General features: G+C 37.9%; 3 protein-coding genes across 8 annotated transcripts in view; 1 reads left to right on the plus strand and 2 right to left on the minus strand.

The window, feature by feature from the left end:
- The window catches only part of kcnk12 (potassium channel, subfamily K, member 12), a 136078-nt gene extending 133268 nt beyond the window's left edge, over positions 1–2810 (minus strand). For both annotated transcript variants that reach the window (XM_073920348.1, XM_073920347.1), the window contains exon 1: positions 2653–2810. The gene's annotated coding sequence lies outside the window, so the exon portion shown is untranslated. The remainder of the gene's footprint in view (positions 1–2652) is intronic.
- On the plus strand, positions 2707–25295 carry msh6 (mutS homolog 6 (E. coli)). Of its 3 annotated transcripts, none has more exon segments than NM_182860.1 (10): positions 2707–3106; positions 6051–6256; positions 8293–8468; positions 10126–12682; positions 14554–14843; positions 17348–17465; positions 17549–17638; positions 18208–18362; positions 19727–19926; positions 25088–25280. In NM_182860.1, coding segments are annotated over 10 exon segments (4110 nt in total). In that variant the 5' UTR covers positions 2707–2870; the 3' UTR covers positions 25170–25280.
- The window catches only part of fbxo11a (F-box protein 11a), a 50784-nt gene continuing 49448 nt past the window's right edge, over positions 25267–26602 (minus strand). For all 3 annotated transcript variants that reach the window (XR_002459814.2, XR_012388700.1, XM_005169554.5), the window contains exon 22: positions 25267–26380. Coding sequence is in view for 1 of the 3 variants with exons in the window: in XM_005169554.5 (XP_005169611.1) it covers positions 26251–26380 (130 nt within the window). In the remaining 2 variants the exon portion in view is untranslated. The remainder of the gene's footprint in view (positions 26381–26602) is intronic.

Here is a 26602-nt window from a genome sequence, read left to right on the forward strand (position 1 = left end):
TTATTATCATTATATCATTTTATTGATTATTAGTAAATGATTTGATTATTATTATTGATTATTATGTCATTTTATTATTACTATTGTCCTATAATTATTGCTTTATTATTATTTCCGTTTTTCCATACTGTTATAATCTTAGGAACAGCCTGGTGGCTCAGTGGTTAGCACTGTCGCCTCATAGTATGAAGACCGCTGGTTCAAGACTTGGCTGAGTCAGTTGAGATTTCTGTGTGGAGTTTGCACGTTCTCTCCGTGTTGGCGTGGGTTTCCTTTGGGTGCTCCGGTTTCCCCAGCCCATACACATGCACTATAGGTGAATTGGGTGAGCTAAACGTGTTTAAATGAGAGTGTATGGGTGTTTCCCAATACTGGGTTGCCACTGGAAGGGCATCCGCTGCATAAAACATATGCTGGATAATTTCAGAGGTTCATTCCGCTGTGGCAACCCCTGCAAAGGAACTGAGCCAAAAAAATGAATGAATGAATGAATGAATGAATGTTCTAATCTTATGACTGTGTGGATTTAAGTGGCATTAGTTTTAAAGCATAAGAGATAAGAGAATGTCTCCATTTCAAGTTCTGTATTGCCACTGGACTGTTGTGAAGCAGTAATTATTCATTGCTGTTTGCTTGTGGTATAATAACACTTATTTATCCTGGTCAGACGAAGTCTGAGTATTAAAACATACGCAACTAAGACTATTCAATAAACTCTGCTCTCTCTTTATCATCATGACTTTGTCTCCTGCTTCTGCTCCTCTCTGGCTTTCTCAGTCAACTCCTATATAGATAGGAGATTGTGAATTCAGTTGAATACTAGTTAACAGATTTGGGTATTGGGCGGCTCTGCTGGCTTGGCTTGTTGTCTGGATACTCAGAGAAACAGACATTTTCTAACAGGATCTGTTGTCCGGGGCTAGACCTTATTTATCTGGCATGGAGAGCTTGATCTAACAATAGTGATATAAAAAAACTATATCTAGTAAACAACATGCATCAATCAAAAAGTAAAAAAACAAAAATAATCTAAAATGTAGATTTTTCACTCTAAAAAAAAAAAGAAAAAAGAAAAAAAAAAGAAGAGTTTTTTAACCCAATGGTTGAGTTAAATATATTTGGTGCTTTGTTGTTGTTGTTGTTTTTTTATCTTTATTTGGTTATTTATTAAGAAATCAACCAGTTAAGTTAAATATTTGGTGCTTTCTGCTTTGTTGGGTTATTTTTAACCTTTATTTGGATATTTATTTAATAACCAGTTGGGTTAAAAATTAGGATTTTTGTTTTTTGTGTTATGAAGTTTATTTAAGCTCTAACGCAATAATATTGTTGTTGTTGTTTTTTTTAATCAAATTACCTCTCAATGTTGTGGTTTTTTGATCCGTTTCACCATCAAGGACCATCTTTTACAAGTGTTTAGATGTGGGTAAATGTATTGTACAGTGTGGACACCAAGTGAAGCTGCTGGACAGTCTACAGCACACAGAGCTCTCCATTCTGCTCCATCAACAGAGGATTTTCTGCTTGCACAGTTTAGAACTGTCTGCACTTTGTTCTGTTTCTTCATTGTTTCTGATTCTTAATTTATTTTAACAAAAGTGTCTAGAACAGGGGTGTCAAACTCAATTCTTGGAGGGCCAAAGCCCTGCACAGTTTAGTTCCAACCCTGCTCCAACACACTTACCTGTAGCTTTCAAACAAGCCTGAAGGACTCAATTAGTTTGATCAGGTGTGTTTAATTAGGGTTGGAACTAAACTGTGCCAAGCTGCGGCCCTTTTGGAACCGAGTTTGACACCTGTGCTCTAGAACTAAAATGTAATGGAAATAAAGCATTTTCACTATTTTTTGAAAACTGTATGTTATTTATTTACACAGCCATAACCTAAAAACTATTAGTAGTACTAGTAGCAATAGTAATACCAGAATGGAAAAAATAACATATAATCAAAATAACTCATAGTTGGGAAGGTGCTACAATAATCTATTGGGTTATATGTTGGGGTATTTAACCCAACTATTTTAACAGAGTAACCATGTCTTTTATATGAAAAGCACCATTTTAAAACTTCATAATCAATTTAAAAAGAAAATATTTTTAATGTGGTCCAAGACTGTCACCCACGGTCAAAATCATAGGACAGATCAAAACACTACACATTTGAAGTGATGTTAAATAAGGCAACACTGCACCCTGCTGACATGACAGAAACACTACATATATTATAATACAAAATATCTGCAGTCTATCAGTTCGCTTTTTTTAATTAACGCGCTGCTTCCCTCGCATTACAAACAAACACACACAAATAATACTCACAGACGGACACCTCAGAGTCTTAAAGTCAAACTTGTCAAAACTGAGAAGATTTCACGACCACCGTTCGAAGTGTTTACAAAAATAAATAAATAAATCACTTATTTTAACTCTTCGCCGTCTCTCCTCAGAGAGAACAACGACAGAGGTCTGCGATTGGTCCATTCTGACAGCGCGGAGAAAAGTGGCAGAACTTTTCTCAACGCTGGACTAACGATGATGCGGACTAAATCTTTGTTCTGTTGTGATTACATACCAAAATAAATAAATAAATAAATCACACACGTTCTAAAATTATAGAATAGACCACAAACACAAAGTAAAACATAACACTCACATCATCCACGTGAGTGTACCGTAAAATGATACACAGAGCTTCCTATTGGTCCACATGCAAATGACGTCGAACGATCCTCCTCTTCCCTTTCCGTGCGCCGTCAGCAGCACTTTCCCGCGAACTCTCAGCTCCGCTACAACTGTAGGGCAGTTCTGAGTCTGCTGGGACAGAAGAAATGAATTAATTTGGAATAACTAAACAACACGTTTCAAGACGACATGGCAAAGCAAAGTTCCCTCTTTAACTTCTTCTCAAAGTCGCCTCCTCTCGCGGTGAAGGCCAAATCCAGCCCATCACCAGCAGAAGGAGATGCGCCGGGCAGATCCAACACTTCACCCAAGGAAGAAGCTAAAGTCAACAGCAAGAAAACACCTGCAAAACCGCCCTCAAAAACCCAAGCTATAGCCGGACACGCAAAGCTATTCGGGGAGAAAGCGGCCACTACAAAGGAAAGGTACAGGAATTTGAATTTGGATTGGTTACCATGGTAACACAAAGTCTATATAAGATACACCAGTAGTAAAAGATGCTTCACAAAACATAAACATGCTTATTTAGACATATTATGTGCTACTTTTGTGGTATTTCGTTAAGAATTGCAATATTTATTTGCGCTAATAGAACAGTACTGGTGCTTTTAACCATGTTTTGGACACTACGACGACGTTTAACTTTAATAATTTGACTTTTGTGCTTTTATAAGTACTTGTGTGCTGTTTCATTATGAAAACTCACCGGAGACTCGCGTTATATTTCACTCCACGTGCTACTTTCGCCTGTTTGAGCGTGTTTGGCGGGAGATTCCATGGAAGGGGGAGGATCTTTATAAAAGTCTAGATGGGATACAGCTGCGGACACGCACATCACTATAGCATCATTTTTGTGACAATGTATACCCAAAAATAATATTTTTTTTACAGTACTGTGACGGTTGGGTTTAGGGTAGGCGTAGATGTTTGAAAATACGAATTATTGAGTAATTTAATAAATAGCATAAATAATACTCGGTACAACTACTGTTTTACATTACTGTGACGTTTAGTTTTAGGGTTAAGGTGGGGGTAGACGTTAATAAAATTAATGGGAAATTTAATAAATAATATAAATCTCGTCAACTTCTGTCCGCAACTGCATCGGATCTAGCAACAACCGGCTTCGACCGAGCGTCCGTTACAGACACTATTCAAAACGATCAACCGTTACTACAGTAAATGTATTGTAACTCTAAAAAATATTAATTAATTGTACAATATTGGGTAAATATGAGTGGAAAACGAGTGTAAGTACACTTCTTGTTCGGATGTAAGAACTGATAGTGTGTAATAATCGATTCAATTATTCGGTTGTTAATTTTTGTGACCGTTTTAATACCGAGTGTATTTGATTCTCCAAAAACTAGTAACGTTAACTAGTAATTGGTCAACTTATCAGGGTGTAACTTAACAATTTTTTAAAAAAATTAAGGCTAAATATTAAACGATTTGTTCTGTATTCTTTAACATTTTGTATATATATTTTTTTAGGGCTGGGCTGATAAACAATATTATATCGAATCGCGATAAAATTTATGTCAATAACACTGAAAACTCTGGACTTTTTACTCTATATTGATCAAGGAGCCAATCACAGCAGAAATGGGCAACCATGAGAATCTAGAAGGGTGTTGATATTAGAGATGTACTGAATTTTCGACCACCGAAAATGTTATGCCAGTGGTGACGCATGGAAAATACAAATTTTTTTTTATCCCTTTATACTTTATTGTATCCGTCCAAGAAAGCCAAACATTTGCGATCTATTAACCAGTGGAAAATCTTCTCTCGCTCTGCAAATTTCCTACTGCTCGTTGTGAACTTTAAATGTGAAAATGTATTGCTAACAAGTAGGTTTGGTCAGTATTATGGTATACCGCGGGATCTAAAAATAGCATCGGTGTCCGTCTCAATACTGTTATACCATCATAAAAAACAATGCACTTAAATAGGAGACAAGTATTAAATAGTAAATGCAATTTTTTTAATGCCTACAAATGGGTATGTGTGATTGTCATCTCGGGACAGTGTGGAGGAGAGAGATGTGAGGTAAGATGGCGAGTCGGGCACCAAGTGACCTGAGGTTTGGCAATAGTTCTGCTGCTGTACTGCGGGATTCGACCCAATTTCTTGCGGTGCAGGAATAAATTTCCGAATAAAACGCGGGAGCGGTCGGTAACTGGTTTAGTTTGGAAGGGAGCGCGGATGCCATCCATTCGCATGGATGCTGTGTGTGTGTGTGTGTGTGTGTGTGTGTGTGTGTGTGTGTGTGTGTGTGTGTGTGTGTGTGTGTGTGTGTGTGTGTGTGTGTGTGTGTGTGTGTGTGTGTGTGTGTGTGAGAGAGAGAATTAGACAGCGTGTGGTGCTGTGTGTCGCTCTGTATGTCTGTCTGTGTGTGTATGTGTGAATAAGAGAGAGAGAGAGAGAGCATGGTGCTCTCTCTCTCTCTCTGTGTGTGTGTGTGTGAATGAGAGAGTGTCCCGCGCAGATCTCTGATATGAACAAGGCAAACAGGTGACCGCGAACCTAAGGTCGCATATACTGGATTCAGTTTCTGAATGGTTTAGGCCAGAGGTCACCAACCCTGTTTCTGGAGAGCTACCTTCCTGCACATTTCAGTGGCAACCCTGACCAAACACACCTGTTTGTAATTATCAAGTGCTGCTTTAGGTACTATTAATTGATTCAGGTGTGTTTGATCAGGGTTGGGACTGAATTCTGCAGGAAGGTAGCTCTCCAGAAACAGGGTTGGTGACCTCTGGTTTAGGCACAAGCCAACAGTTGGGTGATGCTGTCTGAGCCTTACGTCATAATATTTTTTATTATCCACCGTAATACCGGATACCGAGGTAAAATAGGTAGGAGGTTTGACGGTATCGAAATTTGGATACCTCCCAACAAGTAGGTTAAACTGAAGTATTGTGGCAAATTATACACAGTTTCTGTATGAGGATGTCATTGGAAACAAGAAACTGTAACAAGAGGCAATTCAATCATATATTAACATTAAAACAGCTGCCATAACACTATTTATTAATATGTTGACCTTTTAGGTTTTTTGGAAGCTATGTGGATTAAAAATTTTAAATAGGAAATGTGTTAATACAATATATTATCATTTACATCCCTCAAAATGGTCTATACCAATTTCCAATTAGAGTATTTTAGGACTTCGCTGTAATTTTTTAAACATCTATCTACAAATATACATTGTGAGTCTTTTAATGTAATCAAATAATCTTAAATGTGCCTGACAAAAATGTTGTACACTGAAGGACATATACTAATCTACTGTTGCAAATACTATATGATAATGTATAAAATGTATGATAATTTTCTCACAGAAATGATTGTTTTTTTTTTTAGGAAACAGTCACCTGTATTTAGTGCTGGCTCACTGGTATGGGCCAAGATGGAGGGGCATCCCTGGTGGCCCTGTATGGTTGTTCCTCAGCCTCTCAGCGGACAACAGATGAGGGGTCGAGGCCGAGACCAAAGGCTTCATGTTCACTTTTTTGATGAACCACCAACCCGAGGATGGGTGAACACAAAATACATAAGAGAGTACCAAGGTGAGCGAATAATGTTACAGTTACATTGTTTTAAGGCACAGTTCACCCATAAATGAAATGAACATCTTTACCTTTTTCTCACACTCAAGTGGTTTCTTTCTTCTATTGAACACAAAACAAGATATAACAAGATCGAAACAAGATACTACAGTAGGAATAAAAATCAGGGTTTGTATGAGTGCTGTAAATCGCTCGTGCAAAGCTCAATTTATTATAGTTATTTTTCAAGGTTTGAAAATGTGCTAAAATATTGAATAAATTGTAGTGCTTGAAAATATACTTGTTTTGCTTTTATATCTTACCAAATAAGTAATACAGTGCTTCCTACAGTGCTTTCACACATAGACTTTACTTGGGCGGGCCGCCCAGTAGGGTTGGGCGATGTCGACCAATTTGGCATCGTACAATGTCTATTATGAAACATCGTGATGGACGATGGCATCGTCGTCATTGGTGGCGGTGAATTTATTACGAATAAATAACGAATTAATTATTTGTAGCCTACCGTTTTAACTACCTGACCTACATGGTCTTTGTTTTACCATCACAACCAAACCATAAATGAATAAAGATAAGTTACACACATAATTACCACCTGTAAATCACTTTTTCTGCGGGACTCGTGAATAGGCAGAGTGATCTTTGTCGTTAAAATGGCATCAGAAACGTAAGCGGATTTGCAACGGGGGTGGGGCAGAGGATCGCGATGTATATTTAATGACATGTTTTTCTTTTACTATTATTATCATCTTTTTACACTTTTTTTTTTTTTTTTGTACGAGCTATTCACGAGCTTTTAAGTAGTGGAAAATCTTCTCTCCTTTAGCCGTTTCATACTGCTCATTGTGTGTGCGTGAGATCTGTCAACACTCCCACAGGTAATCTCACGTGCTCTGCAGACCCACAGAGACCCTCACCTTTTTACATCTGGCCAGGGTTTCTAGATCTACTAAAATGACTGGATTTGGTTTTGCTTTCGTTTTCTAAGCTGTCGTTAATTTTATATGCACAGCTGCAACAGCGAGAGAGACATTAAATAATTCATTCTTTAATCTAAACGACTCAGAAAAACTTTACTAAACACTGGGCGAGGACGAAATTACATCTAAACTTCTCTTCATCTTATTTTAATTATTATCATTTTTAGCAATAATGTCTGTTTTTATTTCTTTTTTCTGTCATTTATTTCTCATTTGCTGTATATTTTATTAATTTGATGATATCAATATATTACGTATTTAATACATCCAAAATGCTTTGACAATACTGTACAAAATGTCATGCCAATAAAGCAACCTGATCTTAAATAGTGAAAAGAGACATTGTGGATTTTATTTTCAGACAGTCTTTCCTTTTTTAACTTTAACCCATTGAAAAAGAAAAAGTTTAAAACATAACAATAAAAATAGTGTTAAATTAAATTATGTTTGCTTTTGGTAAACGGTGTGTTTCAATCCAGCTAGCACCGCAAGTACATTTCAAACCTGTGGGAAGCATTGTAATAAATAAATTGAGTTTTAAATACAATGAATGTTTTTGCTTTACATGGAGTCTTTACATGCAGTGTGTTCTTTTTTTAATGTACATGCTTTGAATGTAAAAAATAAATATAAATTTAAGATGAAAGATACATGAAATACGCCTTTAAAATGAGTAAATTGCATGTAAGAGTAAATCAAAATTGCTTTGGATTGTTATAGAATACTATAACAAATAACGTGATAAAGAATTAAATAAATGTAAAAATGTAATTCACCACACTTGTAAAGTTTGAAAATTTCTTTGAAAGTTCTTTGAAAAAGGTGTAAGAAGCCTGAAAGACACTATGATAGTCAATGGCTGTTATTTCCAGCCTTTCCCAGTACATCTTTTGTGTTCAACAGAAGAACGAAGGATGAGTAAATGATGATCGAATTTTCAATTTAGGGTGAATTATCTCTTTTTAAAGCGATATTAAAATATATTAATAATTATATAAAATATAAGTATTACAAAATAAAAAGAGGACATTCTGACCTTATGTATCTTCTATTAAGGCTCTAATAGTGCAGATGCCAAATCCGGAGGAATGTTTTTCAGCGGTAAGCCTGTAATACGCAAGGCAATGGAGCTGGCAGATGTTGCAATGAAGGACAGTCCAGAGCAGAGGTTGAAGATGCCTCTGTGTATGGATCCTTCGGATGAGGAAGAGGAGGATGAAGAGGATATGGAGGTTGGCAAACATTCGAGTACTGAAAATTTAAATTGACAAAAAGAAATGTATGGTTTTAGAGGAAAGTTCAACCAAAAATTAAATGTCTTTCTGAACCTGTATCACACTCTTTCCCAAAGATGTTACCATTTAACATGTATTATAGACAGTAAAAAAACAACACTGAAAAGAGCCACAATAGTAGTTTACATGACTAATGGGCTGTCTTCTTAAGTCACACAATAGCTTTTGGAAAGAATTGATTGAAATTAACAATATTGGCTGAAAAGATGTCAGTGTACATTTAGTCCTGGTTGTTTAATTATATTTTATTATAGTAGAAATTTTAATTTTATTAATTTAAATTAGGAATTAGGGCTGCACAATATATCATTTCAGCATCGATATCGCATTGTGATCATTCACAATCGCAGGATATGCAATGTTGGGTCTGTATTTTAATTTATCATTTGCATGTACTTTTGATTTTAAAAGCATTCAGGCATAAGAAACCGTATCGTTTTTTAAAACTTTAATAACTGATATTTATTCAATTATTTATGCAACAAAAATCATTTTACATGTGATTAATCAATTACTGTACCGGAATACTGTACGACTACTTAGAAAACCATAACACACTGTTGATTTCATTTGTATCTTTATAGTATTTATTTTTGCTTGTGTATTTTATGCAGATGCACTCCCACTACAGAATCATCTCAATCAATCTATAATTATTCGTTCTTTCCCAATGGAGATATTCAAGTCATCTGGTGAAATTGTATTCATATTGTGATATTTTGTTTTTCTGTGATGTATATTGCAAATCCGATTTTTATCAATATCCTGCAGCCTTATAGGCAGGGCCAGATGGAATCTGTGGAGTTTTGGTTAAAATCTGCAGATTTCTGCGGTATTATTTTGGGAGTATCATAACTAAAACTTTTAATATATGAAATTAAAAGTAATACCTTTTAAACTTTTATTTAATGTTTAAATGCAAATCCAATTAGATTCACTTCATTTGGTAAACAATGCAAGTCTCTCATATAATATCTCTACTAAAAGACAAACTGTGTTGTACATAAATCAGATGAACATTTTCATATTAGTCAATAATATTGCTGTAATTAATTAAAAAACTGAATAAATTTAGATTTACACACATTTACTTTGCAGAAATCTGTGAAATTCTGCGGAATTCTGCGCGCGCAGATTCCATGTGGGAATATTTATCGGTAATAACAATCTTTTATGGGTGTTTAATCATTTTTATAGATAATTGATAAGATTTGCATCTTTTATAGGTATTTTACGACATTTGGTTTTGGTCATACGGTCATTTGGTTATTCGCTTAATTTAGACAACTTTAAAAGTGATTTTTCTCAATATTTGGATTTTTTTAACCCTCAGATTTTGAAATAGTTGTATCTTAGCCAAATATCATATCCTAAAACTTCACACGTCAATGAAAAGCTTATTTATTCAGCTTCATTCAAATTTGACGCTTATAATGTTGCATAAAACAATTATTATTTTTTTAATAATATTTAGTTTTGCTGCATTTTATTGATTTGTTATCATTAGGTGCAGCTTTGTTTATTGTTCTTTCTCAAATTCATCATTATTTATGTTTTCTGTTTTTTTATTTGATCACAAAACATCTTAATACAGATTGAAAAATCAACCGTATCAGATGCAGAAATGTCTGAGGAAGAGGTTAAAGAAAAAACAAAACCCAGTCGGCGTCCGCCTCGTGCTGCAGCCGAAAAAAGTCAGAAGTCAAAGCGCAGACGAATTGTTGTAGCATCTGACAGCGATGACTCCGGTGAGGAGTTCGATCCTAATAAAGCAGGAGGAAGCAGTGATGAAGATAAGGAAGAGGAGGAGGGGGTGAATAGTGGAGCGGAGGAAGAAGAGAGCGAGCCGGAGACCGAACCAGACAGCCCTGTGAAACCAATAAAGCGCAAACGTCCCACAGAAAAGCCTACTAAATCAAAGAGCAAACCAGAAACTCCAAAGCGAGCGCCTGCAGCTCTGCCATCAGTGTCGACTGATGCCAAATCTCGACTTTCTGCTTTCTCTGCACCAGATAACTTTGATAGTCAGAATAGTGCAAATGGGACCGAGGGCGGATCGACCGTATGGGACCACGAGAAACTGGAGTGGCTGCAGGACGGCAAGAGAAAAGACGCACAGCGTAAACGTCAGTCTGACGAAAACTACGATCCCACAACTCTATATGTGCCCGAAGACTTCCTTAACAGGACGACGCCTGGAATGCGCCGCTGGTGGCAACTTAAATCTGAGATGTTTGATACTGTTCTGTTTTACAAAGTTGGTAAGTTTTATGAACTCTACCACATGGATGCAGTCATTGGCGTCAATGAACTTAATCTTACCTTCATGAAAGGTACCTGGGCCCACTCTGGCTTCCCTGAAATCGGCTTCGGCCGCTTCTCAGACGTACTTGTGCAAAAAGGCTACAAAGTAGCTCGCGTAGAACAGACTGAAACTCCAGATATGATGGAGGCACGATGCAAGAAACTGGCACGTCCCACTAAATTTGATAAAGTTGTCAAAAGAGAGGTTTGCCGAATTATCACGCGAGGCACTCAAACGTATAGCGTGCTTGATGGCGCCCCTTCTGAAACTCAAAGCAAGTATCTGTTGAGCATTAAAGAAAAGAGTGAAGAGGATAGCACAGGTCATGGTCATATCTACGGAGTTTGTTTCATTGACACATCAGTGGGGCGTTTTCACATCGGTCAATTCCAGGATGACCGACATTGCTCCCGTTTGCGTACTTTAGTGGCACACTATTCCCCTGCTCAAGTTATTTTTGAGAAAGGAAACCCTTCAATTGAGACATTAAAAATCTTTAAGGCCATCGTGGCATCATCTCTACAAGAAGGCCTGAATGCTGGTTCCCAATTTTGGGATGCCCAGAAAACCCTCAAGGTACTTGCAGAGGAAGACTACTTCAAAGAAAGCAAAGACGACAATAAAAAAGCATCGGTTTTGCCTCCAGCTCTGAAAGCTATGACTTCCGAGTGTGATGCTTTGAGTCTAACTCCGAAAACGGGTTACGAACTTGCTCTTTCTGCACTTGGTGGCTGCATGTTTTACCTGAAGAAGTGCCTGGTTGATCAAGAGCTTTTTTCAATGGGCAACTTCGAGGAATATGTTCCTGTCGATGTGGAGATGGAGCAAGCTGGAGGAGCGTCTTGTTTTTTTGCAAAGACTAATCAGCGAATGGTTTTAGATGGAGTAACCCTTGCTAACCTCGAAATCCTTCAGAATAGCTCGACTGGAGGTCCTGAGGGAACACTACTTGAACGACTGGACACATGTTGCACTCCTTTTGGCAAGAGGCTGTTGAAACAATGGATTTGTGCCCCTCTTTGTAATCCATCCTCCATTGGTGATCGCTTGGATGCTCTGGAGGACCTAATGGGCGCTCCATCCCAAACATCCGAAGTCACAGACCTGCTCAAGAAGCTTCCAGATTTGGAAAGGCTACTTAGTAAGATCCACAGCATGGGTACTCCTTTAAAAGGACAAGACCATCCGGACTCCAGAGCCATTCTGTACGAAGAGGTAGTTTACAGCAAACGTAAGATTGCAGATTTTCTCGCAGCACTTGAGGGATTTAAAGTTATGAAAGAAATCGTGTCGATCATGGAGCCTGTCGGCGAAGACCTCAAATCCAAACTACTGCGCCAAGTGGTGCTCCTCAAGACTGAAAACGAAGATGGTCTTTTCCCTGACCTTTCTCCAGAGCTCAAACGTTGGGATACTGCTTTCGACCATCAGAAAGCTCGCACTACAGGTGTCATCACACCAAAAGCTGGCTTCGATCCAGAATACGACCAGGCCTTAAATGGAATAAAAGAGTGCGAGAGAGACCTGCAGGACTACTTGGATCGACAGAAAAAGCGATTGGGCTGTAAGAATCTATCCTACTGGGGAACGGGAAGAAACCGATACCAACTGGAAGTTCCAGAGAGTGTTTCTGAAAGAAGCCTACCGGAGGAGTACGAGGTCAGGTCTACTAAAAAGGGCTGGAAGCGATACTCCACCAAGGATATCGAGCGAATGTTTTCAGAGCTACAGAGCTGGGAAGACAAGAGAGATGCAGCGCTGAAGGACTGCATGAGGAGACTCTTCTACAACTTTGACAAGAATTACAAGGACTGGCAGACGGCTGTGGAGTGCATGGCAGTGCTCGGTAAGAAAAATTGACTACATCTACTTTCAGCTATGTTGCTTGTTTGAAGTTCACCCTCAAATGACTAGTTTGATTTATGCTTGATTTTTGATTTTGCGCATGATTTATGCTTAAAGCATCTTAGGTAGGCATGGGCCAGTATAAAATTCTTACGGTATGATAACCTTGGATAAAAATATCACGATATTGTGCTCACTGCTCTAAAATATATTATTTTTAAATGTCCGTGTAAAAAAATAATAAAAATAAAAAGTTTTCCTTTAAACACAATATATTTTATTTTTTGAAAGATTTTAAATATTTTGGAACAGTAAACATGTCAGGCAGAATCATGAAAATTAATCCTTGACTTCTGTTGTCTTCATTAGTTTCTAATACACAGATATTTTTGCAATTTAAAAGGGCATCTTTGGATATTTTTTCTGCTGGAGATACTGCTGTCCTAAAAAAAAAAGTAAATAAAATGTACACACATACCTTAGGAACAGTGTTTCAGAAAATTTTGGCGGTTTCAAAACCTTGACTTTTCCAAACCACGGTATACCTCGAAAACGGTTATCGTCCCATGCCTAATTCTAGGTAAATGTGACTTTAGTAGAATCCAGTCAAAATTATGTGGGTTTCCGAGCTCTACAATGGCAATGGGTCTAATAATAATAATAAAAGAAATCCAATTAAGTGTGGTCAGTCATAATAAAACAACAAAAAGTCAAACTGGTGACGCTAAATCCATCTTCAAAAAAAAAAAACAATAATAATGTTTTAATATGGATATTCATCTTACAATAAAATTAATTTGCTACAGAAGACCTTATTTAACTAAGACTATAACTATTATCTAACAAAAGGCAAGTTTTATTTTGCATTGTTAAACTTTTTTACACTGTTGATTCAAACATTTACTAATCAGCAATATAGAGCTGGAAAAGCCAAATATATTCTTTTAAATACACCCAGTATGCCTTGAGTGTGAGTAAATAATGGCATATTTTTCCAACTTTTTTGCAAAAATGTTAGCCATACTCTTAATTTGCCTATGGGTAAATGACTAGGAATAATAAATGGCAGTAATATTTCAAACTGCAGGTGCAATATACCAGTGTGTTTGTCAAAACATTGAAATTATATTTATATAAAAATACCTCTTTGCAACTAGTGTTGTCATGATACTGAAATTCAATACCAATCTGTACTGAGATTTTAAAAATGTCCATTTCCCGCTAACAATTGAGCGCGTCCTTAAACATCGCTGATTCACCCTTTTGTTTACATGCTCAACAGAAATGACTTGACTGTGAAGGTCATCAGTTCACGGAACTCACTACTGTTTACTGAGTGTAACCACAGATACAGGGACACATAAGTGTTGTAAAACCATGAAGACTAGCTCGTCTTTGCCGCTTTAAAACGCTCCAATGTCCCTGTATCTTTTGCGTACACTTGGTAAAAATATGCGAGTTCGGTGAACTTCATGGCCAATCACAGTCATTTCCACAGTCAAATTCCAGTACAGATTGGTTCTGGATTCCAGTATCGTGACAACACTATTTGCAACATTAATCAGCGTAACATGTTTTTAAGGCTAAAAATGAATAGAAGTGAATGAGACTGGAACTTTCAAAACACTTTTACAATGGCTGCACCCATTTTTGCATGAATAAGAAGCTGGATATAATCAAGCGTCATTTTGACAGATTGGCTTCAACATCTAACAAGTGGGTTTGAGATCTTAAACTTGCAGGATGTTTTTATAGTACATAAAACCTTTTAACCTCTAACCCCTTTAACAAAGCACTTGATGATGGTTCTAGAATTCTGTTAACAATATCAATCAAACATGCATGTCTCTGTCATGTCCATCACCTGTGCAGATGTGCTGCTGAGCATGTGCCGGTACAGTCAGAGCGCTGACGGGTCCATGGCCAGACCAGAGATGGCTCTTCCAGGCGACGGCTCTTATTCGGCCCCATTCCTGGATCTGAGGGGGTCTCGTCACCCTTGTGTCACCAAGACCTTCTTCGGGGATGACTTTATCCCTAATGACATCTTCATCGGCTGTCCTGGTGATGAAGAAGAGGCTCAAGATGATACCAAAGCACTTGCACCATGTGTACTAGTCACCGGACCAAACATGGGAGGCAAATCCACTCTAATGAGACAGGTGAGAGCTGCTTTTTAAATGTGTCGTGAACGTTTTTTTAAAATGTTAGGATCAGTATGTTAGTTTTAAGGATATCTATAAGCTAGTGAGCACTAAAACAGTGACAATATCCCATTATAAGATATAAACCAGAAATAAATATCTAGAGCGTGTAGTTTGTCACTTCCGCCTAAATGGATGAACACCTCATACATGGTTTAGTTTCTCATCAAATCTTCTGACCAATCTAATGCTGTCTAGTATCTGACATGCCACGCCCCTTTTTCATTTACTGTGCTTCATTTCAACCACACCCACTATTAAAGCGATGATGAAACACAACGCCATTGGCTGTTTTTTTAAAGGGGTGGAGCTACTGTATGTCCTGCCCTCTCTTCATGTTTCAGTTAAGATGGTCAAACATCGAATTAAAATGCACATCTCAAAGCACTTCACCAGACCTCTAACTTTCTATAGGAGTTACTAGATTATTGCATCAATTAAAATAATGCATCACATCTATTACACATTATTTCTTCTCCAAAAAAAGAAACATTTTAATCTATTTATTCTGGTATTTTTAGTTTTAAAGTGTGCAATTATTCAGTGCAATTTACTCCTGCAAAGGAGTTCAGGGTTCAACGCTAAGGATTTTTTTTCTACTGGCCCAATCAGACCAGTGGTTCAGATTTTTACTTGCCCTGCCAATATTTTCACTGGCCCCACCAAAAAAAAGGTAATAGCTATTTCTTAGTCACAAATTTAAAAAAAAAAATGTGACAATGTTTGTAAATCTAGAATTTTAATAATTTTTAATAAATGTATAATGAGCAAAATTCAAAGTGTTTTGCAAACAAAAGTAGCAAAATGTGCAGGAATTTTATTCCAAAACAAAAGATGGCTAACCTGCCAAACTGATGGCAAACTGTACAAAACATCACAATTTTTTAGTCATGGTCTACTCTCGTAAATGTCTGCTTCCAAGTCGTTAGAAACAAACGTTTTCCTTTAGCATCATCATTTGATGTTGCCGTCTCTTCGCTGTACTAGTTGCTACGGAAAAAAAACTTGCTCACAACATCCAATCAGATAAGAGGAACTGAGAAGGTAGCATTTGAAGGCTTGAAAACACAAACTATTTCTTCAATTCAAAGGCTGTATTTACACGCAATTGACAAATAATCACAGGCAAATTAAACTTCAGTGACAAGGCAGCAGTGGCCTGATCGGGCCAGTAATGATCCTGTCTGCTGTCCCAAGCATCTCACACGCTGGCCCCGGGCCATCGGGCAGTCCTTATTGTTGAGGCCTGTGTTTATTTTAGTAATCTTTAATCAAAATCTGACCATTTACTTCCGCTCTGGAATGGCGGTCCTTCTCTGATGATGTTTGGCCACGCCCCTCCAGCCATTCGCTTACTGCCTGCAAGTAAAATATGAGAGCAGCTCAAAAATGAAACTCCGCCCCCTACTCAATATACCGTTTCAGTTGGAAATACATCATCGTACTGTCACAAAAGTCTGCTGCAACTCAGTCTAGTGTGATGCCATAGTGTTACCGATATAGATTCAAAATAAACTATTTAAAATATTTTAAGCCTTACAACCATAAAAGTTTAATCACAACACTAAACATGAAGAGTTGTTCAGGCAGACCTGAGTTCAACAGCTGTTCAGGCAGGAAGTAGGAAGTGGTTTGAGCTTTTATTCTTGCCAGCGCAGGTTTGTTGTCTGTTTTTAGTTGGCCTAGAAATTCTCTCTCTGAATATAACAAAAACTAATAATATTATATTGACTTTCTGATAATGACATATTGGTAGTGGTGAGGAGAGACCCGCTTACACATTTGTAAAGCAGTTTAAGTGTACAGCCATACACAAAAATGCACTATAAAATGCACAATTTATTATATTATATTTTGGGATTATTAAAAATAATACTTTTATTATTAATGGCATTTGAGAATAATGGGAAAGCATTTGGCATTCATAAATTGTTAAATGCTTAAAAGCGAAAAATGAAAGTTAAAAGAAAATATAAATATAGTTTAAAATGATAGTTTTAAAGGGATGAATGCTGTAATAAATGTTAATATTGCATTTAAATTTTGAATGTAGCCATAAAATAATATTGAATGTTTTTTTTTCCTTTGGCATTTTATATAAAACAAAATGTTAAAAAAAAAAGTTAACGTTATGGAAGATATGTTTAAAAAGGAATGACAATTATTATGAATCTACTCATTGAATTTAAAATCAATTGATAAATAATATGCTTATTAAAATATTATTATTAAATACTTCAATTATTAAAGTATTTTGAATTTAACAATAAGTAGTTGTAAAGTGGTAGCAAATAATGTTGAATTACACGCACTGACTCAAATTAAGATATTATTATTATTAGTATCATGTAATTTCTCCCACCACAGGACTAACCATTTAAAATACCTATTGTCTTTTTTTTTATTTTTAACAACTTGTCAAGTAGAATTAAATAACATTATTAAATATGTGTGTGTTTCAGTGTGGTCTGGTGGTGATTTTGGCTCAGTTGGGTTGTTATGTGCCGGCTGAGAGTTTGCGTCTCACACCTGTGGATCGAGTCTTCACTCGCCTCGGTGCTTCTGATCGTATAATGTCAGGTAAATTAATACATTTTTTTTTATCTACTTAGTATTCATGTGTGATTTTACTCTGATATTCCAATATCTGCTGTGTTTTGTAGGTGAAAGCACATTCTTTGTGGAGCTCAGCGAGACCGCTAGTATATTACTGCATGCTACTAACCACTCACTGGTCCTGCTGGATGAACTGGGTGAGTTCGTGGATCATCTCACTTTAAAGTGCACTAATGGGGGAGAAGTGTGGGATCAGAAAGATTTATAATGCCTTTAATATAAGGTTGTTCTCTCACTGAGGCTGCATTTATTTAATCTAAAATAATGCAGTAAAAACTGCTAGATTGTGAAATGCTATCACAATCAGTAAAACTAAATGTTTTAATTGAATGTAGTTTTATTTCTGATATTATAGCTGAATTGACTCCCGTCTTCAGTGTTACATGACCATCATAATACATAATAAGCTGATTTGATGTTCTGTCATGATCAGTTGTTATTAATAATGATTCTTATAATTATGATGATTTCTGCAAACTTATATACTTACAATTTTACTGTGACAATTAAAAAAAAAATAAGCTGCAATAATGTTTACAATCAGTTTTACTTTAAATTAATGAAGCCTTGGTTAGCAGAATGAGCTTCATTTAAAAGCTGCCCGATCTGGTGGTGTATATTTCAGCATGAGATTGAATTGAAAGCATTGACAGCTGTTGTTGTGTGTGTGTGTGTGTGTGTGTGTGTGTGTGTGTGTGACCTGAAGGCAGAGGCACGGCCACATACGACGGCACGGCCATCGCCAGCGCAGTGGTGAAGGAGCTTTCAGAGAAGATCTGCTGTCGAACGCTGTTTTCCACACACTACCACTCACTAGTGGAGGATCACGTCCAGGACCCCGCCGTCAGACTGGGACACATGGTCAGCACACATCTGCAAACACTACAGAATAATACATCATCTGTGGAAAAACATACCTCAGTTTAAAGGTTCAGGACACCCTGGAGAACTTTTTTTTTATATGAACAGATTTGTGTGTGTTGAGCATCAGTTGAGACAATGTTAGCACCTGTCAGCTTTAATTGTGGGGAAAACTGGATATTTTGAGCTTTTGTCAGCTAATTTCAGCTTCCGGGTTTAAAATGATTTTTTGGGGAGATCAAAATCGGCGACGTAGCGCAGAACTGCAAGTGCAATGATGACGCGTCGGTTTCTCATTATTATTCATAGCGGAGTTTTCTTATCCTATGAGAAGAGCCGGCTGCTTAATTATTCATGAGAGCACGTGCTTTCCGAAGGCAGACCTGCCAGTTTCAAGCAAGCTGTGAGACACGGACCAACGGCACGCAGTAGCCGTTCATGAAGGCTCGTATGTGTTTGTTTGCATGATCCACGGGGTTTGTTGCATGTTTTTTCTCCGCGATCCTGTCAGGGCCGATCATACAGCAAAGCTGTGTGTGTGCTGCAAGCATTTTTGTCGGGAGAGCAGCACGAGAATTGAAGAATGGCGGACGTTGACTTTTATCAGGAGTTCGTTCACATTTAGACACATCGCCGTGCTGCTGTGTTTGCCTAAATCCTCCAGATTACCAGCAGGGATAATGGTTAAAACAGGCAGGTCAGGAGACCTGCTGCACTGAGTCTGCATTCAGACTTATAATTTAGACCCGGGGATCGAGGGAAAATCCTCATTTATAGTGTTTACATGAACACACTTATCTTTATAATGATATAAATTGTGGTTATGTGTATATGAAATTACGAATAACAAATGTAGCAGGGCCTTAAATTACTGTTTATTTCTTTGCATTTTAACTTTGTGAACTATAAACTCATGCGTCTGCTCACGGTTTGTGTCTCAGTTTGTGAGATAACTGACAACAACAGATATTCGCTCCCCTGCTGGCCACGCCCACTCCTGCCCTATGCTCGCGGAGCTCCACGCCCAATAATCATGCATCTTTTAAAAAAATCTGAAGTAGACTTTAACCGAAAGCGGGGAGTGTCATGGCCCTTTAATAAACATTTACCAGACGCCATATATTAACATAAACGTTGGGGCTGCATCTCACATCACAATACAATCTCATATCCTGATAACATAGTATATTATGGTATAATACCTTGCTGTAAACTCAATCAAATTACAGTTTCACACATTTATAAAAAAATGTACTCAAAAATGATTTAATATGTGATTTAAAACACAGGTCACCAACCTTTTTCCATCCCTGACCTCAGCCTTGCCTATTTATTAAAGCGATGTCCGTGTGTTTTGTTGTCAGGCCTGTATGGTGGAGAATGAGTGTGAAGACCCCAGTCAGGAGACCATCACCTTCCTCTACAAGTTCATCAGAGGAGCGTGTCCTAAAAGCTACGGCTTTAATGCGGCTCGCTTGGCAAACATCCCGGAGGACGTGATCCAGAGCGGACACAAGAAGGCCCGCGACTTCGAAAGGAGCACCGTATCTCTCCGCATATTCAAGTACGTCTCTTCATCAACATGTTTTACATCGTGATCATTTTATTGCCTTAAAAAAGACAGCTCACGCCAAAATCTGTAAAACATGTAGGAGTTTCTTCTGTTGAACACTAAAGGAGATATTTTGAGGAATGTTGGAAAGCGATACCCATTGACATCCATAGTAGACAGGAAGAAAATACTATGGGAGTGAATAGGTGCATCCCAAATCGCATACTTATGCACTATTCTACGCCATTTTGTAGTATTAATAGTGTAAGTAAGTAGTGCATTCACACTGAAAATGCTATAAATAATAAGTGCACTTTAATTAAGCTGATGATGCTCCTATTCAACCGTTAAAAAGAAGTGTGTAATGTCGGACACTTCACACACTCAACAGCTAAGGGTGTCACGATCCTCCAAATCCTCGATTCGATTACATTTTCGATTCTAAAGTCACGATTCGATTCGATTATGAATAATTAATTAATTAATGACCAATTAATTATTTGTAGCCTACCGTTTAAACTACCTGACCTGCATGGTCTTTGTTTTACCCATAAACAAATCATACAGTAAATGAATAAAGGCAAGATACACACATAATTACCACCTGTCAATCACTTTTTCTGCGGGACTCGTGAATAGGCAGTGATCTGTGTCGTTATAATGGCGTCGGTAAAAAAGATGCACAACCAACAGGAACCAGCCAACAGTATCTGAGGTGTTCGCTAAAATGACAAAGTACAAGTGAGTGAAAGATTGAAGCAGTCCTCTGACTGCCTGGACCTGCTGTCTCGAGCGCATGACTGTGTGTGCTTCTGTGTCTGTGTGGTCACGTGATGTGCATTTTCAGAGGTAGAGAGGAAGGAGGGCTGCTCAGAAATGCTACACGCCACTGTGGATGTCAAATCGTTGTCGTTCTAAAATGCCATTTAAAAACAAAGACAGTGTAAACAGGGCCTGAGTGTGTACTTTTCGCGAGCGGATTTGCAACGGGGGCGGGCGGAGGATCGCGATGCCGGTGTTGTCTATCGAACGAACCGTATGTAATACGTACATAGCAGAGCTTGCAAAACTGTGTTTTTTTTTTGTCGACAACACGAACGTTGTCAACATAACTCACTGGAAATCCAAAATGCTTCCACACCGGCGACTTCATTGAAAGAGGAGAGGGTTTAAGTTCTGTCGACGGGTCTCCTGCTTCTGCAGTTTAACAAGCACTTCAACAAGCCTGTTATTTTCCCGCTTGGCAAGCTAAGCTGACGCGACATGGGGGCGTGGCAGCATCGACGATTCTATTTTTTGATCCGATAATCGAAATTGAGCATAAAATTCGATCGATTTCAATTAAAAATCGAAATCGTGACACCCCTATCAACAGCTGCTGCTTTGCTCACGTAGCAGAGCTTTCGGGCACTGATGTTGAATTACACTATTTATTTTGGATTGTGGGCGAAGCAGTGGCGCAGTAGATGTGCTGTCGCCTCACAGCAAGAAGGTCGCTGGTTTGAGCCTCGGCTCAGTTGGTGTTTCTGTGTGGAGTTTGCATGTTCTCCCTGCGTTCACGTGGGTTTCCTCTGGGTGCTCCCATTTCCCCCCCACAGTCCAAACACATGCGGTACAGGTGAATTGGCTAAGCTAAATTGTCTATAGTTTATGAGTGTGTGTGTGTGTGTGGATGTTTCCCAGAGATAGGTTGTGGCCAGAAGGGCATTTGCTGCATAGAAATTTGCTGGATAAGTTGGCGGTTCATTCTGCTGTGGCGACCCCAGATTAATAAAGGGGCTAAGCCGACAAGAAAATAAATGAATGAGTGAATTTAGGATTGTGAGCAAAATTCTCTTATGAGAGAGATTATAGCACCTCCCGATGGTTAACACGGTTATACTCATGGCAGGTTATTATTTGGTAGTTTGGAAATTTATTTCACTAATTTGGCGACCGTCAAACGTCATCAGGGGAACGGGTTGAATTTTTGCTTAGTAAAAAAAAACAAAAAAAACTCAGTGTTGCATTTGAGGCGACACTACATTCATATACTTTACTGTTGAGTGTGTAAGTGCATAGCACATATGTGGATAGTGGGATGTTAGGGATGTAGCTAATGACTAAGAGTTTTCTTTATTTTTCAGAATATCGTCTTTTGTGTTCAACAAAAATAAGAACTTTTAATGGTTTTGAAACTAGTAAATCATGACAGATTTTTTATTTTTGCATGAGCTGTCCCTTTAAATACTTTTCCCCAAAAAGGTCCAAAATTGTCATCTGTCAGGCCATTTTAAATGACGACAATTTTTAAAGATGCATTTTGTTTAGTAGCATAGTTTGATGTTTTGGTGACCCTTAAAGCTTCCATTTGCTAACGTTCAGTTAGGCTGCATTTACACTGCAGATCTTGATGGTCATTTCTGATTTTGTGACTCAATCCGTTTTTTTTTTTTGTTTGCTGATCTGCTCACATCATCTTTTAAAAGTGACTCATATCCGATCATCTGCATTTACACAGCACACGGCAAAGATGCAATGACCAGGGGGAAAAAAAAAGAGCGGGCGCTGACTAACAGCTGATAATTAAAGAGCGCTCTTTTCTCTCTTCTGTTGGCAGCTTTTGACAAGCTGTTTTACTATAGTTTATGACAGAAAGGTTCTCATTTGTCCATCTTCTTTTGAGATATAGGCTTTTTCAAACCTTTAGGCATCTTAATGTAATGTCCATGGCGTGATTTATACACGTGATTAAGCTATGCGCTAGTTTTATATTAGTTTATATTGGGTACGTGGTGGACATTGCGCTCTCTCGCTCTCGTTAACATGCTTAAATACCCGTGCTATATGACAATATAAGCTGTTTAAGTCCTTGTGTGTGAGATTTAAGGTTTGGGACTCTGCTGAAGTCTGTTCTGAAATGAAGGCGTCAGACTTGACGTCATTCGCTGGGGTTTATAATGACGCGCGACTCGCATTGACAGGTGAAATTCTGATCTACCTGCTTACACTGCAGACACGAGAACACAGATCTGATTCATATCGGATAAATTTCCACATATGAACAAGGCCTGAATCTGATTTGAGTGAATTGGAATGCATGTGATTTGTTCCTGCTTACACGTACACGGACCATATCCCATCTGTGCCACATGAGAGGAAAAAATCAGAATTGAGTCACTTGAACATTGCAGTGTAAATGCGGCCTAATATTGTAATTTCCATTTTAATATGTACAAGATGACAATTTTCTTAAGATATGATATAGTTGAGTAATTTCACAGAGTCCCTATATCACCATAAGCAGACATCACAAATGTGATAATGATTCATATTCAACAGTTCAACAAACAAGTTACATTTTAGACACAATATTGACTATTTCACGAACTCAGTTAACTGTAAACAAATCTGGAGCAGAACATTCGCTTGTCTGTAGTGCTAAATGAGTCTTTTTAAAGGAATCGTTTGAGTGAAATGATTCAGTGATTCATTCATGACAGTTAGGCCTAATCCCAATTATACCCCTTAGCCCCCCTTCCCCTTCCCCCTTGTTTTGCGCGTTCATGTGAAGGGGTCGGGGTATTACCAATTCTCTATAGCAGGGGTGTCCAAATTCAGTCCTGGAGGGTGTCCTGCAGATTTTAGCCCAAACTTGCCTCAACACACCTGCAACGATGTTTCTAGTAAGCCTAGTAAGAGCTTGATTAGCTAGCTCAGGTGTGTCTGATTGGGGTTGGAACTAAACTTTGTGGGACACCGGCCCTCCAGGACCGAGCTTGGACATGCCTGCTCAATAGCATGAAGGCTAAGGGGATGGGCTAGATACCCCCTAAAACTGAGATGCCACACTCGAAACCAATGGGTGAGAAAATTTCCCAGAATACACCAACCGCAACAGCAGTATGGCTGCACACGGAAGTCATGAGATCCACTAATTACAAATTTTTACAACAAACAAGCATGTTTTAATTTATTTATAACCGCGTTTGTGTTTTACCGTCATGCTTTAAAAATAAATAAATACAGCTAAATTTATAATCCCTAATTATATTGTATGGTAGTCCAACAACGTACTGTTACTCGATGACACTCAAATCCTGTCAGAACAGTCTAGTGTCTGCTATAATGTTCAAGTTGCTTTCATGTGTTTAGATGAATATGGCCATGGTGTAAATACATATAAATATAGTTACGATCTTATTGGCACATTAGATTGATAACATTATATATGCCTTCAGTGATGTCGTAAAGATAAATACCAAAAAAATAACACAACTGGAAAAACTCCAGCAGTCGCAACCATCAATCTCATATGAATCCCAATGACATATGATGACGTGTGCAGGTGCTGTCCCATTTCTTAGGGGTACATTTTAAAGCCCTTTCCCTTCACACTCTGTTTCAAGGGCCGAGGGGAGGGGGTACAAAATTGATATTGAAATTAGGCCTTACTTGCTCTGTTTCTAAACGAATCAGCCATTATGAATGAATCATTTGAATTGTTCAACAAATAACTCATTACTGTGACTTGGACCACCTATTGACCGATTCAGTGTCTTAGTAATTATATTATTAAACCAGCCAACACTAGCACAATAGCTCATCAAAATCCCAGAAAATAGAGAGAAATTGTGTTGTCGGTATTGCATTTTTTTTTTTACCTTTGTCGAGGATAGGCTATTTTATAACTCTTTTCTAAAGTCTGAAGAAAAATCTGATGCTTTCTGTGCACTGTTTCTAAAAAAAATAAGAAATGAATCATTCGAGTCAAGCGATTCATTCGTAACAGCAGTTACTTACTCTGTTTCTAAATGAATCAGCCATTTTGAATAAATCACTTGAACGAGTCAATGAATAACTCATTAACACTGGCATTTGCACCAGCTATTGATAGATTCAGTGTCTTATTTAATTATATTATTATACCAGCTAACACTAGCACAAATTCTCTATCAAATACAGCTTTGATGCACTATATAAGGGCACCACTGCTGTTTCCACACTCCGCTTAGCCGTACAGTCATTTTCAACTGTGATAATGTGAGAAGTTTCTTAAGTACCAAATTAACACATTTAAAATTGACAATCCAGAGTTTTATTAGTCAGATGACTGTTTAGAAATGTTTTGTATTGTATTGGAGAATGCTGACTTTCTGCACTAATGACTCCAAATGTTTTGATTTACCAACAGAAAACTGTGTTCATTTGCCGAAAGCCCCAGAGCTGAGCGCGAGCAGCTCACAACACTGATTCAGACCCTCCGCAACCTCTGAACACACACTCACTCCACTTTCTGTTCAATCCATCAGTTCTGTACACCCCCCTCCCTCCCTCTCCCCTGGTTGAAAATAAAGCCTCTCACTACTGACATGATCTAATAAAGTTTATTTTTAAAAATGTAACACGTTCCTCTTTGACTAGGAAATTAAACTTTTTGATTAATTACTAACAGCTACATAATGGTTATCGAGTACTTCACAATATATTAAGTCTAGATGTCATGGAACATGCATACAATTCAGGCTGTATGAGAACCCACGGTCACCAAATACAGTTGGATGGAGGGAAGGGAGGGGGGCACAAAAAAACTAAACAAAAAAAAAGCTGTACAGATTATTTATCAGAGCTTCAAATGAGCCAGAAGCCTCTTTAGAATCTCTCCAGCAACGTCTCCTTCACTCGGAGCCAAGGGAAATGCCAAAATACAACGCTTTCATTCGATTCGAGAATTCAATTCTGAATTACTTCTAAACGAATCGTCAGCCTCATGAAAACACGCTCAAACGCTTTCCTCGGACATTGCTGGAGAATACTTTAGTGTTTTTCCTCTCTTCTTCTCTTGTTTCCTCAAATCTCTTTCACAGAAAGAACATACATCCTGCGACATGAGAACAAATACAGCGATCTAAGGTATAAACAACCCCAAAAAAACAAAATTAATATACTTAATAAAATAAAAAGACATTCAAGTACATTTAAGAATTGTTGCTCAAATACAAAACTACATGAGAAAGCGTTAAAATCCAATCTCCGTAACTCAGTCTTTAAAAAATAAAATAATAATAAAGGAAATGAAAGCCGAACTGAAGTGCTGGGTGATTTGTTGTTTTGTTTGTTTAGTCCGTACATGTAGAAGCGCGGGTGCGAGGGAAGCGTTTACGAGTCTCTCACTCTCTCCTCTATGGCTCAGACTGGGGAAGCACACGCTGTTTTTTTTTAATTATTATTATTTCTTTTTCTTTTTTCCATTCGTCATCCCACAAATCCTGAGTCGCCACCTTTGGCTGCGTGACCCGAATCCACAGCTGAATGTTTCTGCGTGTTAAATAGAATTGAATAGTTTCTAGCGTGTCTTCAGTTGTGCTGCAGTGTGTTGGACTCTATAGGAGGAGCCGAGTCGTACAGCGTGTCCGTGTCGTGAGTCGGCTCTCCTGCTAATGTGCACGGATTCGACAACGTCCCTGCGCCGCAGTCACAGAAAAACCTGCACAAACACACAACATAACACTTTTAAATGACACACTTAACATTTGTTTGTTGTTTTTGTTTATATTTCCCAAATGATGTTTAACAGAGCAATGAATTTTCCACAGTATTTCTTATAATATTTTTTCCTCTGGAGAAAGTCTTTTTTTTATTTTGGCTAGAATAAAAGCAGTTTTTTATTTTTTTTAAAAACCATTTTAAGGTCAAAATTATTAGCCCC

The sequence above is a fragment of the Danio rerio genome, chromosome 13 (assembly GCF_049306965.1).
Source record: "Danio rerio strain Tuebingen ecotype United States chromosome 13, GRCz12tu, whole genome shotgun sequence".
Lineage (NCBI taxonomy): Eukaryota > Metazoa > Chordata > Actinopteri > Cypriniformes > Danionidae > Danio > Danio rerio.

Excerpts from the sequence above, each read along its gene's own strand:
- msh6 (XM_068224897.2), top strand. Across the intron at positions 18,363-19,726 it reads CCGTCAGACTGGGACACATG|GCCTGTATGGTGGAGAATGA; the intron begins GTCAGCACACAT and ends TTTTGTTGTCAG. Across the intron at positions 19,927-25,087 it reads GTATCTCTCCGCATATTCAA|AAAACTGTGTTCATTTGCCG; the intron begins GTACGTCTCTTC and ends ATTTACCAACAG.